General features: G+C 43.3%; 1 protein-coding gene across 5 annotated transcripts in view; it reads right to left on the reverse strand.

Moving 5' to 3' along the window:
* The window catches only part of LOC137376453 (G patch domain-containing protein 2-like), a 331,069-nt gene that overhangs the window by 281,869 nt on the left and 34,450 nt on the right, over positions 1–14,750 (reverse strand). For all 5 annotated transcript variants that reach the window (XM_068045054.1, XM_068045052.1, XM_068045053.1 and 2 more), the window contains exon 4: positions 918–1,100. In XM_068045054.1, the coding sequence (XP_067901155.1) occupies positions 918–1,100 (183 nt within the window). The remainder of the gene's footprint in view (positions 1–917; positions 1,101–14,750) is intronic.

The following is a 14,750-nucleotide window of genomic DNA, read 5'->3' on the forward strand; positions in this document are numbered from 1 at the left end:
TTCCTAAATTATAAGAACACAAGAAATAGGTGCAGGACAGACCATTCAGCGCTTTGATCCTTCTCTGCCATTTAATACAATCATGTTGATCGTCTACCTCAACTCCACCTTACCACACTATCCCATATCCTTTAATTCCTGTGGTATCCAAAAATCCATCGATCTCGGTTTTGAATATACTCAACAACTGAGCATCTATAGCCCTCCAGAGTAGAGCGTATTGTAACAGTGATTACACTTCAAAAATACTACATTGGCTGCAAAGCACTTTGGGATGTCCTGAGGTCATGAAAGGTGTTATATAAATGCAAATTCTTTCTTTCTTTATATTCAGTTTAGTCATAGCAATTTTATTCATCCATCCTATTACACACAGTAGAATTCTACTTTAGGTCGAGAAACTACGAAAAGTGTATGTTAAAGGGCTAATTGTTATACAGCAAGTGTAAGAACTTGCATACAAAAATTGGCTTACGTACAGAAAAGGGCTTTAAATGAAACTAGACTACACCTAAAAGCAGAAAACATTTTGATAACATGATATGCATTTGTAAACAATAAAATATTAAACATTTTAACAAAACATACAATTAGTTTTAAACAACATGCAAGTTTTGAAATATGGTAAGAAGGCATCTTCCTTTTCTCTTTGTATATAAATCACTTATTATTTTGCTTCATTTTATTGATTCTATCAAATCTACTCAATCCATTTCCTTCCTAGAGGAATTATACACTTGGCAAAGGCACGAAAAGGGTAAAAAAAGTCCCAAGTTAACACATTTCCAATATCCTAAAATTGACTGTCTAACGCTTCAAATTTCAGATGTGAACCATTGGTGACTCTCCTGTCAAGCAAACAAATAAAATTAGTTCATAGCCTCACACCTGCAATTGGAAGCAAGAATTGTACTGACCTCTCTGGGCTGTTTGCGACAGGAGAGGGAAGGTGCCAGTTAAGATGCTCTCAAATACCGGATCTGGCAGTTCCCTCTCCAGTTCCAGAGCATCCTCTTGCTCCCACCACGGAATGATCCCTGCAATACCACATGCCCCACCAGATTCACCCTCAAAGAACCAGTCACTTTGTTCATCGTCACCTTTAAAAAAAAAATCAAGTCTTAAAAGAAGCAAATCGATATCAAAGGAAAACTGTACAGTACAATTATTCACTAGCAAATATGCAATATGACTTGTCATTCTGAGCTTGAATCTATGAGGAAGGTGAATTCACTATCGGCATTAGCATGTTTACAGTTGCAATTTCAAGTGACCTAATGTATCTAGGTTTGCTGATGATACAAAAGGTAGGTGGAAAGGTAGGTTGTGGAGAGGACACAGAGAGGCTGCAAAGAGATATAGCCAGGTTAAGTAAGTGGGCAACAAGATGGCAAATGGAGTATAATGTAGGGAAGTGTGAAGTTATTCACTTTGGTAGTAAGAATATAAAAGCAGAATATATATATATTTTTTAAAAAGGTGTGAAACTTGTGAGTGTTGATGTTCAAAGAGACTTGGGTGGGCTTGTGCAAGGAGCACAGGAAATTAGCATGCAGATACAGCAAGCAATTAGGAAGGCAAATGGCATGTTGGCCTTTATTGCAAGGGGATTGAAGTACAGGAATAAAGAAGTCTTGTTACAATTATACATGGTTTTGGTGAGACCACATCTGGAGTACTGTGCACAGTTTTGGTCTCCACATTTAAGAAAGGATATACTTGCATTGGAGGTGGTACAGCGAAGGTTTACTAAGTTGGCCCTGAGATGAGAGGGTTGTCTTTTGATGAGAGGCTGAGTAAATTGGGCCTACATTCTCTAGGGTTCAGAAGAATGAGAAGCGATCTCATTGAAACATACAAGATGCTGAAGGGGCTGGATAGGGTAGATGCTGAGATTGTTTCTGCTGGTTGGGGAATCCAAACTACAGGGACACAGTCTCAGGATAAGGGGCTGATCATTTAGAACTGAGATGAGGAGAAATTACTTCACTCAAAGGGTTGTGAATCTTTGGAATTCTCTAAGTCAGAGGGTTGTGGATGCTCCATCGCTGAGTATATTTAAAGCTGGGATAGACAGATTTTTGGTCTCTCAGGGAATCAAGGGATATTGCAGCAGGTGAGTAAGTGGAGTTGAAGGCTAAGATCAGCCATGATCATACTGAATAGCGGAGCAGGCTCGATGGGCCATATGGTCTACTCCTGCTCCTACTTCTTGTGTTCTGGTGTCCAATGCAGCTTCCTTAGATTGTTCAGTTCAATCACTTCTCCAAGCCCATTCCTCCAATGATGGCCATCAAGTCACCGTTCAAAAAACTCAAAATCCCTAAAAGCACAATATTAGATTTTTTAATATCTATTTAATACCCCTTTATTATTCCTTTGAAGATTTTTCATGAGCCTTGAAATTGCACTGTATGAAGATTAGCAGACCTTAATTATCTATTTTATTGAAAGGATTAAACTATTTATTTGAATGTGCCTGTTCTACCTGGCAAATAATGAACGTCCTTTTCACAATTAAAGCAGGTACAGTTCAAATGTGTCCTCCAATGCTCTAGCAAGTTGATCCAGTCACAGAGCTATAAGACTTCTACTGCACTCTCAGCCACTGCAGCAAACATTTACTTATTTGTTCCCTTTGCAGCTGCTAATTGACCTGTCGTGTTTTTGGGATCTTTGATTTTTGTTTCAGATTTTCAGCAACTGCAGTTTTTTTGCTTTTTGCTTAATAGTGTTGCCACAATTGGCCTCAGCACCCTGAGTGAGGAAGGGAAAAGTTGTCCTGATCACAACAGCTCCTGCTAGAAATGCTTGCATGTGAATACCAAATTAAGGGGCAGAAGTTTGTGGACTTAGACCCGGTCAGAAAAGCGGGACCATTTGCGGGTCGGGCGCCCTATTTTCTAATTTGCAAGCTTAGCTCTGGCTCTTTCCCTTAGCCACAGCATTAGCATCCCACCTCTGGGTTCTCCAGCCAATCAGGAAGGGAGGGCAGCCGAGATGACGCGTCCATTCTGTCAAAGGAAGTATTTCTAATTAAAGGGACCCTGGCTTGGTTAGAATGGAGTTTTGAGGCTGCAGCAACCACAGGAATGGAGATGAAATCTGGGAAAGCTGCTTACCTGGGAGGTCTTGCTGCGGGGTCTGAGGGGCTGCAGTGAGCTCTCCCAAGGATGGGAGGAAGAGGGAAACCTCTCTAACCAAGTAGGCCAAGAAAGTCAGCAGTAGAAGTGTTTTCCCTCCAACCTGGAAACAGTGTACCAAGAGATTCCATGACCTCAGGAGGACAGGAAAAGTGAGTGGCATAACAGTTTCTGGTGCCAAGCTCGACACACTGGGGGTTGGGGGGTTGATTGTATGTGGGCGACAGGGGTCTCGGCCACCGGCTGAACAGCCAGCGAGAGCCCTGCATCACCTCCTCTGGGGAAGGCCCACCGCATTATGTGCCAATTAGGCACCCCTTCTTAGAGCTGGCTGTCAATCAGAGGCCGGCAGCTCTTCACTGAGCAGCGCCACTGCAGAGGCAATGGCTGCTGCCAGTAGTACACCCACCGGTAGCCACAGGTGTGTCAGGGCTGGAGGGGGTCACAGGGAGGGGTGTCAGCAGCAAGGGCAGGAGGATGGCTCTCAGGGGCTGCCCCACCCTCCCCCCCTTTCTGTGCTGGCTCCCTCAATCAGGCACTAAGCACATGATGTGGCAAGAGGCAGCGACCTCGGGGGGATGGTGGAACCTCCAGTGACAGGCACCTTATCAGCTACTGGCAATGCATACCCACTTGGTCCACTGGGAAAGAGTCTTGTTCCAGGAGGCTGCAGATGTCAGCAGCGACCTGCCATAGGAGCCAGAGCTTCCTGAGGCACTGGTGGTCAGAGCTTTTGGGAGAGCTGATCCTCTGCCTGTAGGCCCTGTGTTGGGGTTCTCGCCTCCTTCTAGCTGAATCTCCGTGTTCATCCTCTCTGCCCTGTGGAGGGGCAGGCAGAGGAGGAGAAGGCAGCTGGTGCTGCTGCTGGCATTGTTGTTGGTGGCTGTGTTGCTTCTCTTGCCCCCAGCTGCAGATTCTGTTCTCATGCTCTGATGAAGGCTAGCAGCAGGGAAGTGTAGCTGAAGGAGAGTGAAATGTCTTCCAAGAAGTCAGCAATCACCTATCAAACATAATAGCACTCTCTCAGAGAAGAAGTGCTATGAACAGAAGCCTCTCACCTGGCCATGACTGCAGCGCTTCAGCGTGACTGATCAAAGCCTTCTCAGATTGCCAGTTTCCCATTGAGCACTCGCCTCAGTGACCCTGGCAGCAAGTTACTGATAGGTCTGGGAAATCCAGAATTGGGGGTTAAAACACTTCTTAATTTGCTTTTAAAGTACCTTACTTACTTACCCAACAGATCCAAAGGGTTCCTCGCTCACCTTCAATCCCACCCTGGTGAAACCCAGAAGTGGGCAGGATGATGTTGGGATCCTAACCTGATGTTACTTCCAGTGGATTTAACTCCCTGCACGCATTCAAGCCTGCCTCCCCCTGCCGGGAAAAACTTCCCCAAGCTTCAACTTGTAGTTGAAAGTCAGCTAAAGCTCACATAAATTATAGGAATTTTGACAAAGAACAACAGGGCAACTGTGAACCATTTCCCAGCAAGGGTGAATGTCTCCAGGAGGGAGAAAAATGATGAGAAAAAAAGGGTTGCTGTAAACACTCTGGGAAGGACAACTATTTAAACCATGGATTTTCACTGAAAAAATTGATTTAGTCTGCTCTATCCTTTCTTACAATTCTGTCCTGCACTTTTCCTTTCCCCAACTTTTATCTGATCACCTCTATTTCCAATGCTCCCTCAGGCATACTATGTTTCCCCTGTTGCTCTACAGACTTTACCACTCCTCACACCTTTGTTCTAATGCACTTCTTTTAAGACAGTTTCCATCTCTCCTCTGGCCTAATGCATTTGGACTCTGCTTCCTGTTTAATGTGCATTCAAATCTCCAACCCAGCCATCATGGGGACTGGGTGCCATTGTGAATTAGTAAGCTGTCATGTCACCTATAGGACTTGGATTCAGCCAGATGCAAAGATTTTATGTGAAACGCATTTGTGAAATATCAGCAGCACAATAATTTCCACAATTCATCTCAACCTAGCATTCTAATTCAGAGAGGTTACAGGAAATGGAAAAAAAATTAGACTGGTGTAGCTGGCACTGGCCTGAGGTTGGCATTAAAGCACATCTTTGAGAGTGCACATAGCCAGCTTCACTCTGCATGCGATTATGCTACACCTGGCTTAGAAATGCTTCCGACAGCATGCCCAAAAGTAGGAACACACTAACTTCACTGCTAATTCTTGTGGTAATTTTTGCTGCTGAAAATAATGTTTGGGGCAGAGAGTAGGTTATAATGCAATATAGGGAGTTTCTGCTCCCATGAGGAAAAGATGTCTATTCACTAAAGTCAGAATAGACCATCTTGACTCTGCAATATAGATTGTCCTGCAATATTTTCCCTAACCCTCTCAATTGGAAAGCTGAAGCAGCATACATATTTAATAAAATATTTACTAAAGAAAGTACATAAGAACCAAGCTGGCGATGTGGAAGCATGTCTTGTGAACAGTTACACGTGGGAGTGAGGTAGCCCATCAACTGCCTGCAAGCAGTTTTACATGTTCCACATTAGAAAATTCAGTAAAGCTTTCGATCCTACGTCATAAATTTGATTATTCCTCAAGGACCTAGCTCAGGAGGCATTTTGAAATAGCCACAGAACTGCAGCACTGCAACAGTAAAAAAAAAATCTTATAAAGATAATTATAATATGTATAAGGTGTTAAGTTAACAGATACTTTGCAGAAAAATTAAAACAGCAAAGCAATTTGGATAAATAAAACCTGCTTGGACATGAACTGCTAATGATGCCATCAGAATTGCTCAACTGTTTTGCTGCCTTTCAGTTTACGAAAAGGAATCCATTATTCGTGAATTGGTTTTCAAGACTTGAACTGGAATGTTAGTTATGAACTCTCAAAATAAGTAGCTTATACTAGATTCAACTGAAACCATTTTATTTTTCCAAAACGCAAAAAAATTTAAATCAGTATAACGATAAGTTTACTGATCTCACACTCCCAATGGGGACTAGTGCTCAAAGACAGTGCAGATTGGAGATATGGCTACAATAATGCCAAATCTTTGACCCATCTCTGCTTGCTATGAATGCAAAATTGCTGAATTCACTCAAGAGGGATTAGCGTTTAAAATTCAGGTATTTCAGATTATCTAGAACAATCAAAATTAACTGCTTCACAATTCTATCATTTCAATTGTAATATTCAACGGAAAATTATGGAACCAAATATTTTGAATCAAATAAAAACAAGGTTCCCTCTCGTGGCATTACTTAGAAAACTAAAACGGGCTGCTCTTCCCTGTAACTGTCTCTTTGGGCTGAATTTTATGAGTGCGCCACAGATCGCGACTGCACACTCTGATGTTGGTGGCGTGCCCGTGCGCATCGGCCGCCGTTGAGCCCCCACAATATTACGTGCAGTGGCTCATTTAAATTGAGCAGGCGGAGTGCTGCCCCCTCTATGTCATCGGGGGTGGCCGCTCCATCCCTGGTAATGGCGTCCGGCGCCACTGCGCAGGCTCCAGTGCCATTTTTAAAGGGCTTCAAGCCCTTAGCAAACATTTTAAAAAGATATTATTGTTCATTTTCTTAAAAAAATTAAAAGCTGCAGGCCACTATGCAGAAAATTTATTTTAGTCCCAACCCAAACTTTCCTCCCTGAACCTCTTCGCATTTGCCCTTTAATCCCTTCCCACCATCCCCACAGCCAATAAGAAGTGTTTCTCCCACTCCCCCTCCACACCCTGATAATTTCAGTCCTCCCCCCTCCCCACCAGTCCCTCGCCTCAGAACTCCAAAAGGCGCGCGAGTTGTGGCTGGCGGACGTAAAATCAGCGTGGGATGGCCACCGGGATCAGATACGTTTATTTGCATTTTGTTTTAATTAATTTTAATATGTAAATGAAGGGCCGCACCGAGCCCACGTCACCAGGAAAATGCGGCAGGGCCTTCTCGGCCTGGGGGTCATGCAAGTATTATACAGGAGCCCCCACCCCCGACCGCAACTCCGACGTTGAGGGGCTGGTAAAATTCAGCCCTTTGTCTCCTACTCTTCAACACTTTCAACTCCTCCTCTGACTATTTACCTTCCACTTTTTATCTCTCTTTGAATGGCTCACATACAATCATACATACAAGCTAGGAGCAGGAGTAGGCCTTTCGGTCCCTCGAACCTGTTCCACCATTCCATAAGATCATGGCTGATCTGTTGGCGGACTCAACTCCACTTTCTTGCCTACCCCGAATACCCTTTGACTCCCTTGTTTGTCAAGAATCTGTCTACCTCTGCCTTAAAAACATTCAATGATCCTGCCTCCATCGCTCGCTGGGGAAGAGAGGTCCACATAAAGGCCTGCTACCCGACCTGAACCCAATGGGACACAACGACATGCATCGGGTTCGGATCGGGTCAGGCCCCTCTTCCGGGTCCGGCTGGGTCCGGACACACACTGTAAGTGCTCTGCTGGTAAGTATTGAAATTTAAAAAAAAAAAAAAAAAAAAAACTTACCTGAGCTGGGAGTCTGGGACGAAACTGAGTCTGCGCAGTGAACGAGTGACATCACTATGACGTCATCACGCATGTGTTACAGCTTCCTGCAGGTTCGGCGTCAGGAAGGTAAGTAAAGGGATGGTCGGGTTGGAGTGGGGTCGGGCTTGGGTCGGGTGGGCGCTGGGCAAAATCGGAGGGACTCGGGCCAGGTCGGGCTCAGGTCCACTGTGGTTCGGTCGGGTTCCGGTCGGGTTCTTCCTCCCCGACCTGAGCAGGCCTTTAGTTTCACAGACTCACGACCCACTGAAAGAAAAAAATTTCTCCTCATGTCTGTCCAAAATGGGAGACCTCCTATTTATAAACTGTGCCCCCTAGTTTCAGTCTCTCCCACAAGGGGAAACATCCTTTCCACATCCACCCTGTCAAGTCCCCTCAGGATCTTATATGTTTCAATCAGATCACCTCTCGCCCTTCAAAACTCCAATGAATACAGACCTAACCTGTCCAACCTTTACTCATAAGATAATACTCTCATCCCAGGAATCAGTCGCGTGAACATTCTCCAAACTGCTTCCAATGCAATTATATCCTAAGTAAGGAGACCAAAACTGTACACAATACTCTAGATGCGGTCTCACCAATGTCCTGTACAACTGTAGCAAAAATCTCTTTTATATTCCATTCCCCTTGCAATAAATGACAACATTGCATTTGCCATCTTAATCTCTTGCTGTACCTGCATACTAACTTTTTTGTGTCTTGTGTACTAGGACACCCAGATCACTCTGCAATCTCTCTCTATTTAAATAATATATTGCTTTTCTACTCTTCCAGCCAAAGTGGGCAAGTTCACACTTTCCCACATTATACTCCATCTGCCAAATCTTTGCCCACTCACTTAACCTATCTATATCCCTTTGCAGACTCTTTATGTCCTCTGAACAACTTACTCTCCTATCTAGCTGTGTCATCAGAAAATTTAGCAACCATACATTCTGTCCCTTCATCCAAGTCATCGATATAGATTGTAAATAGTTGAGGCCCCAGCACTGATCCCTGTGGAACTCCACTAGTTACAGCTTGCTAACCCATTTATGCCTACTCTCTGTCTCCTGTTAGCTAACCTATCCTCTATGCATGCTAATATGTTACCCCCAATACCATGGGCTCTTACTTTGTTTCGTAACCTTTGAGGCAGCACCTTGTCAAATGCCTTCTGGAAATCCAAGTACTCCACATCCACAGGTTCCCCTTTATCCACGTTGCTTGTTACATCCTCAAAGAACTCTGAAGTTGTTAGTCAAATATATGGTTTATTGTTGTCTCCGTATTTCCATTTGTTTCTGACTCCACTTTCAATTCCTCCTTCTGGAAGTCTTTCCTCACTTCAATTTCCTTTCTCTTCTGTATATCCCAGCCCATTTACCCCTCATAAATTTTCCAATATGTCTCTCTCTCTCCTATTCCCATCATCTCCGATAAGATCTGGAGACACTCAGGGCTACAGCCTTCTAATAACTGCAGGAACTCTCTCCTATCGCCATCGATATGGGTTCAATATCCAACCTAATTGAAGACTTACTCAAATGCATTATCTAGTTTGTATTCAAATAATTTTCAAAAACACATACACAATCTTATCTTTCCACTGGAAAAATATCTAATAGGAAAATGGGAACAGGAGTAAGCCAGTCAGCCCCTTGAGCCTGTTCCGCCATTCATTTAGATCATGGCTGATCTGTATCTGAACTCCATTTACCCACCTTGGTTCAACATTGCTTCATACTCTCGCCTAATAAAAATCTAACAATCTCGGTTTTAAAATGTTCAATTGACTTAGCCAATAGCTTTTTTGGGGGGGAAGGAGTGGGGTAGAAATAGAGTACCAGAATTCCCCTACCCTTTGTGTGAAGAAGTTCTTTTTGACAAAAATAGCCTAGCTCTAATTTTAAGGTTATGCCCCCTTGTTCTGGACTCTTCCACCAGAGGAAATAGTTTCTCTTTATCTACCATATCAACTCCGTTAATGATTTTAAATGCCTCAATTAAATAATGACTTAACCTTCTATACTCAAGGGAATACTTTTTTTTTTATTTCCAAAATATACTTTATTCATAAAAATCTGTAAAAATTACATTGCCAAACAGTTTCCAAACAGCACCAAAAAATACAAACATTGCAAGGGAGATCAGTTTCCTTCAATACTGTCATGAGTTTCTTCCCAACCCTTCCGTTTCTCAATTGTCATGTCAATTACAGTTTTACATTTACAGCAATTCAGAATATTAACGATACAGTTCGAGGGGTTTCCCACTTCTATACTCAAGGGAATACAAGCCTAGTCTCAAGTAGCCTGTCTTCATAATTTAACATTTTAGCCCTGGCATCACTCTGGTGACTCTGTGCTGCACCCCCTCCAAGGTCAATATATCCTTCCTGGACTGCAGTGCCCAGAACTGAAGTACTCCAGATGCAGTCTAACCGGAGCTTTATACAACTATGGTATAACTTCTACCCCTCTGTTTTCCAGCCGCCTAAGATGAAGGCCAACATTCCATTAGCCTTTTCAATAATTTATTGACCTTGTCCATTATTTTTTTAGTACGTTCTGTGCATGGACCCCTAAATCTCTTTGCTCCGCCACTGTTTCCAGCTTCTCATCATTTATAAAATACCCTGATATATCTTTCTTAGGTCCAGTGGATGATCTCACACTTGCCCACATTGAACTCTATCTGCTGGTTTTGCCCACTCATTAAATCTATCAATGTCCCTTTGCAACTTTCTACTCCCTTCTACATTACTTAGAGTGCCACCTAACAATGTCATCAGAAAACTTAGATGTACAACTCTCTCTTCCTTTATCTAAATCATTAATAAATACAGTGAAAAGTTGAGTACAGATCCCTGGGACACATGACTAGTCACATGCTACCAAATGGAGTACATACCCTACGGTCTTCTACCTCAAACAATTCCCTACCCATGTCAAAAGGTTCCCTCCAATTCTATGCATTCCATTTTTGCTAACAGACGGTTTGAACTTCAAATGTAAAGTCAAGCTGTCACAGGTTTGTGAACTGTACCGTACATCATGTTTCAATTGAATCTTTACTTGTTTCTGTCTGTGCCACTGTCTCACATATACATACACATTATATTATGCATAAAATTACAAATATATAAAAAGCCAAATACATACATACAATCACTTTTTAGTAAGAAAAACACAATATAAACTTTATCTGAATTGAGTTCTTGAATTTTTCCTTTAGGGAAAGTATGACCGGAAAAGTCACAGGGAGTAAATTTTAAATAAAAACAAGAAATGCTGGAAATACTCAGCAGGTCTGGCAGCATCTGTGGAGAGATCCACATTAGAGAATATATGCACCACATTCGAGACTCTTAATATCCTGTGGTGCTGCATATGGGGAATCAAGAGCAAATGTAGTTTTCATGTGAAATGGGGATAGAGGGTGGGGGGAAATATAACTAGAGCAAAGATGTAATTAATTTTGAGGTCATACACTCTGCCTTTCTTTCATGTAATATAATAGTATTTATAATAAAATAGCAAAATGCATATCAATTTGGAAAGCAGAGAAGCAAGGCTGGATTTTACAGGGCTCCCGATGTCGGGCTCCGTGTCGGGGGTGTCAGAAGATCGTTCCGGCAGTGGCCGCCACGGGGCCCGACGCTGGGAGGGCCAGGCCCGATCCTCCCGCCGGCGGCGAGGCTCCATGGCAGCACCCCCACCGCTGGGTGATGGGACCCAGCTTACATTATTGAAATGAGCACAATTCATAATTTAAATAAACATACTAGTCATAGTCATAGAGTTATACAGCACAGAAACAGGCCCTTCGGCCCATCGTGTCCGTGCCGACCATCAAACACCTAACTATTCTAATCCCATTTTCCAGCAATTGGCCTGTAGTCTTGTATGCTACGGTGTTTCAAGTGCTCATCTAAATACTTATTAAATGTTGAGGGTTACTGCCTCTACCACCTCTTCAGGCAGTGCGTTCCAGATTCCAACCACCCTCTGGGTGAAAAATGTTTTCCTCAAATCTGCTCTAAACTTCCTGCCCCTTACCTTAAATCTATGCCCCCTGGTTATTGACCCCTCTGCTAAGGGAAAAAGTTTCTTCCTATCTAACCTATCAATTCCCCTCATAATTTTGTATACCTCAATCAGGTCCCCCCTCAGCCTTCTCTGCTCTAAGGAAAACAACCCTAGCCTTTCTAGCTAGATGGATAAAGAACTGGCTGGGCAACAGGAGACAGAGAGTAGCAGTAGAAGGGAGTTTCTCAAAATGGAGACGTGTGACCAGTGGTGTTCCACAGGGATCCGTGCTGGGACCACTGTTGTTTGTGATATACATTAATGATTTGGAGGAAAGTATAGGTGGACTAATTAGCAAATTTGCAGACGACACTAAGATTGGTGGAGTAGCAGATAGTGAAGGGGACTGTCAGAGAATACAGCAGAATATAGATAGATTGGAGAGTTGGGCAGAGAAATGGCAGATGGAGTTCAATCAGGGCAAATGCGAGGTGATGCATTTTGGAAGATCCAATTCAAGAGTGAACTATACAGTAAATGGAAAAGTCCTGGGGAAAATTGATGTCCAGAGAGATTTGGGTGTTCAGGTCCACTGTTCCCTGAAGGTGGCAACGCAGGTAAATAGAGTGGTCAAGAAGGCATACGGCATGCTTTCCTTCATCGGACGGGGCATTGAGTACAAGAGTTGGCAGGTCATGTTACAGTTGTATAGGACTTTGGTTCGGCCACATTTGGAATACTGCGTACAGTTCTGGTCGCCACATTATCAAAAGGATGTGGATGCTTTGGAGAGGGTGCAGAGGAGGTTCACCAGGATGTTGCCTGGTATGGAGGGCGCTAGCTATGAAGAGAGGTTGAGTAGATTAGGATTATTTTCATTAGAAAGACGGAGGTTGAGGGGGGACCTGATTGAGGTGTACAAAATCATGAGAGGTATAGACAGGGTGGATAGCAAGAAGCTTTTTCCCAGAGTGGGGGTTTCAATTACTAGAGGACACGAGTTCAAAGTGAAAGGGGAAAAGTTTAGGGGGGATATGCGTGGAAAGTTCTTTACGCAGAGGGTGGTGGGCACCTGGAACGCATTGCCAGCGGAGGTGGTAGATGCGGGCACGATGGAGTCTTTTAAGATGTATCTAGACAGATACATGAATGGGCAGGAAGAAAAGAGATACAGAAGCTTAGAAAATAGGCGACATGTTTAGAGAGAGGATCTGGATCGGCGCAGGCTTGGAGGGCCGAAGGGCCTGTTCCTGTGCTGTAATTATCTTTGTTCTTTGTTCTTTCCAGTCTCCCTTCATGGCTGAAATGCTCCATCCCAGGCAACATCCCGGTGAACCTCCTCTGCAGCCTCTCCAGTGCAATCACATCCTTCCTATAGTGCGGTGCCCAGAACTGTACACAGCACTCCAGCTGTGGCCCAACCAGTGTTCCATACAGCTCCATCATAACCTCCCTGCTCTTATATTCTATGCCTCGGCTGATAAAGGCAAGTGTCCCATATACCTTCCCAACCACCTTATCTACCTGTGCTGATGCTTTCAGTGATCTATGGACAAGTACACCAAGATCCCTCTGACACTCTGTACTTCCTAGAGGCCTACCATCCATTGTATATTCCCTTGCCTTGTTAGTCCTCCCAAAATGCATCACCTCACACTTCTCAGGAGTAAATTCCATTTGCCACTGCTCTGCCCATCTTACTAGCCCATCTATATCATCCTGTAATCGAAGGCTTTCCTCCTCACTGTTTACGACATCACCAATTTTCGTGTCATCTGCAAAATTATATTCACATCTAAATCATTAATGTACACTACAAACAGCAAGGGTCCCAGCACCGATCCCTGCGATACACCACTGGTCAGTTATACCTGCTATCCTGTGAGAATGTACATAAGACACGATGGGATGAAGTCAAAGTGGACACTGTTGAATTTGCTAGCTTGGTCTTTGTGGGAACACAAGGGTTAAGTAAGTTAAAAGTCTTAAATAGTCAATTCATTTGAGTCATTGGTTTTTCCAGGAATATTCACTGGGATTTTAGTGCTATTTTACTGGAATTCTATGTAACCTAACCTACGTGTAATCTTTAATCTTGTAGCGCATGTGTAATGTTTAATTTCTGAAAACCATTCAGATTAAAGCTTAAGGTAATCCAACAAACTCAAGAGTGTTGGTATTTATTACCTTATCGGGTCGAATCTGTAGTTAAATTGGATTAGACTTGTGAATAATTGTTTTTAAGTTGTTTTTCCTACCGTACTAGTGTAAATCGATTTTCAGCATCTCATCATATAATATACTTTGCTGTCTATATTGTCTGAATACAGACATAAAATAGCCACAAAATTTGCTATTTATGTCGGGGCAGACAGGTGAAGTGTTTGTCTGTGATTTATCTCGACCCCTAATGATAACCAACATGGTGGTGGGAGAGAGTGATAGACAGAGAGAGAGGGACAGAGGTAGAGTAACAGAGAGATAGGGAGAGATAGAAACGGAGAGAGATAGCGAGGATTAGAGACAGAAGCAGAGAGATAGAAAGTGCCAGGAGACCCTGAGACATTCAGAAGCAGGGGGACGGGGAGACAGCCTGTGTGGAGACCCTGGGATAATGTTATAGATAGACAGGGTAGATGCAGGTAAGATGTTTCTCCTGGTTGGGGAGCCGAGAACCAGGGGACACAATTTCAAAATAAGGGGGAAGCCACTTAGGACAGTGATGAGGAGTAATTTCTTTATTCAAAGGATTGTGAATCTTTGGAATTTTCTACCCAAGAGGGCTGTGGAAGCTCAGTCATTGAGTACGTTTAAAGCAGAGATTGACAGACTTCTAAATACCAATGACATAAGGGGATATGAGGATAGTGTGAGGAAAAAGGCATTGAAGTGGATGATCAGTCATGATAGTATTGAATGGTGGAGCAGGCTCGATGGGCTGAATGGCCTACTCCTGTTCCTATGTTCCCAAGCTGACGAAATAGTTTCCTCCAAACTACCCCATCAGCTCCCCTTAATATGTCAACAACTTTGATCAAATCACCTTGATCCTCTTAAATTCCTGGGAATAAA

Source organism: Heterodontus francisci, chromosome 13 (genome assembly GCF_036365525.1).
Source record: "Heterodontus francisci isolate sHetFra1 chromosome 13, sHetFra1.hap1, whole genome shotgun sequence".
In the NCBI taxonomy this organism is placed as follows: domain Eukaryota; kingdom Metazoa; phylum Chordata; class Chondrichthyes; order Heterodontiformes; family Heterodontidae; genus Heterodontus; species Heterodontus francisci.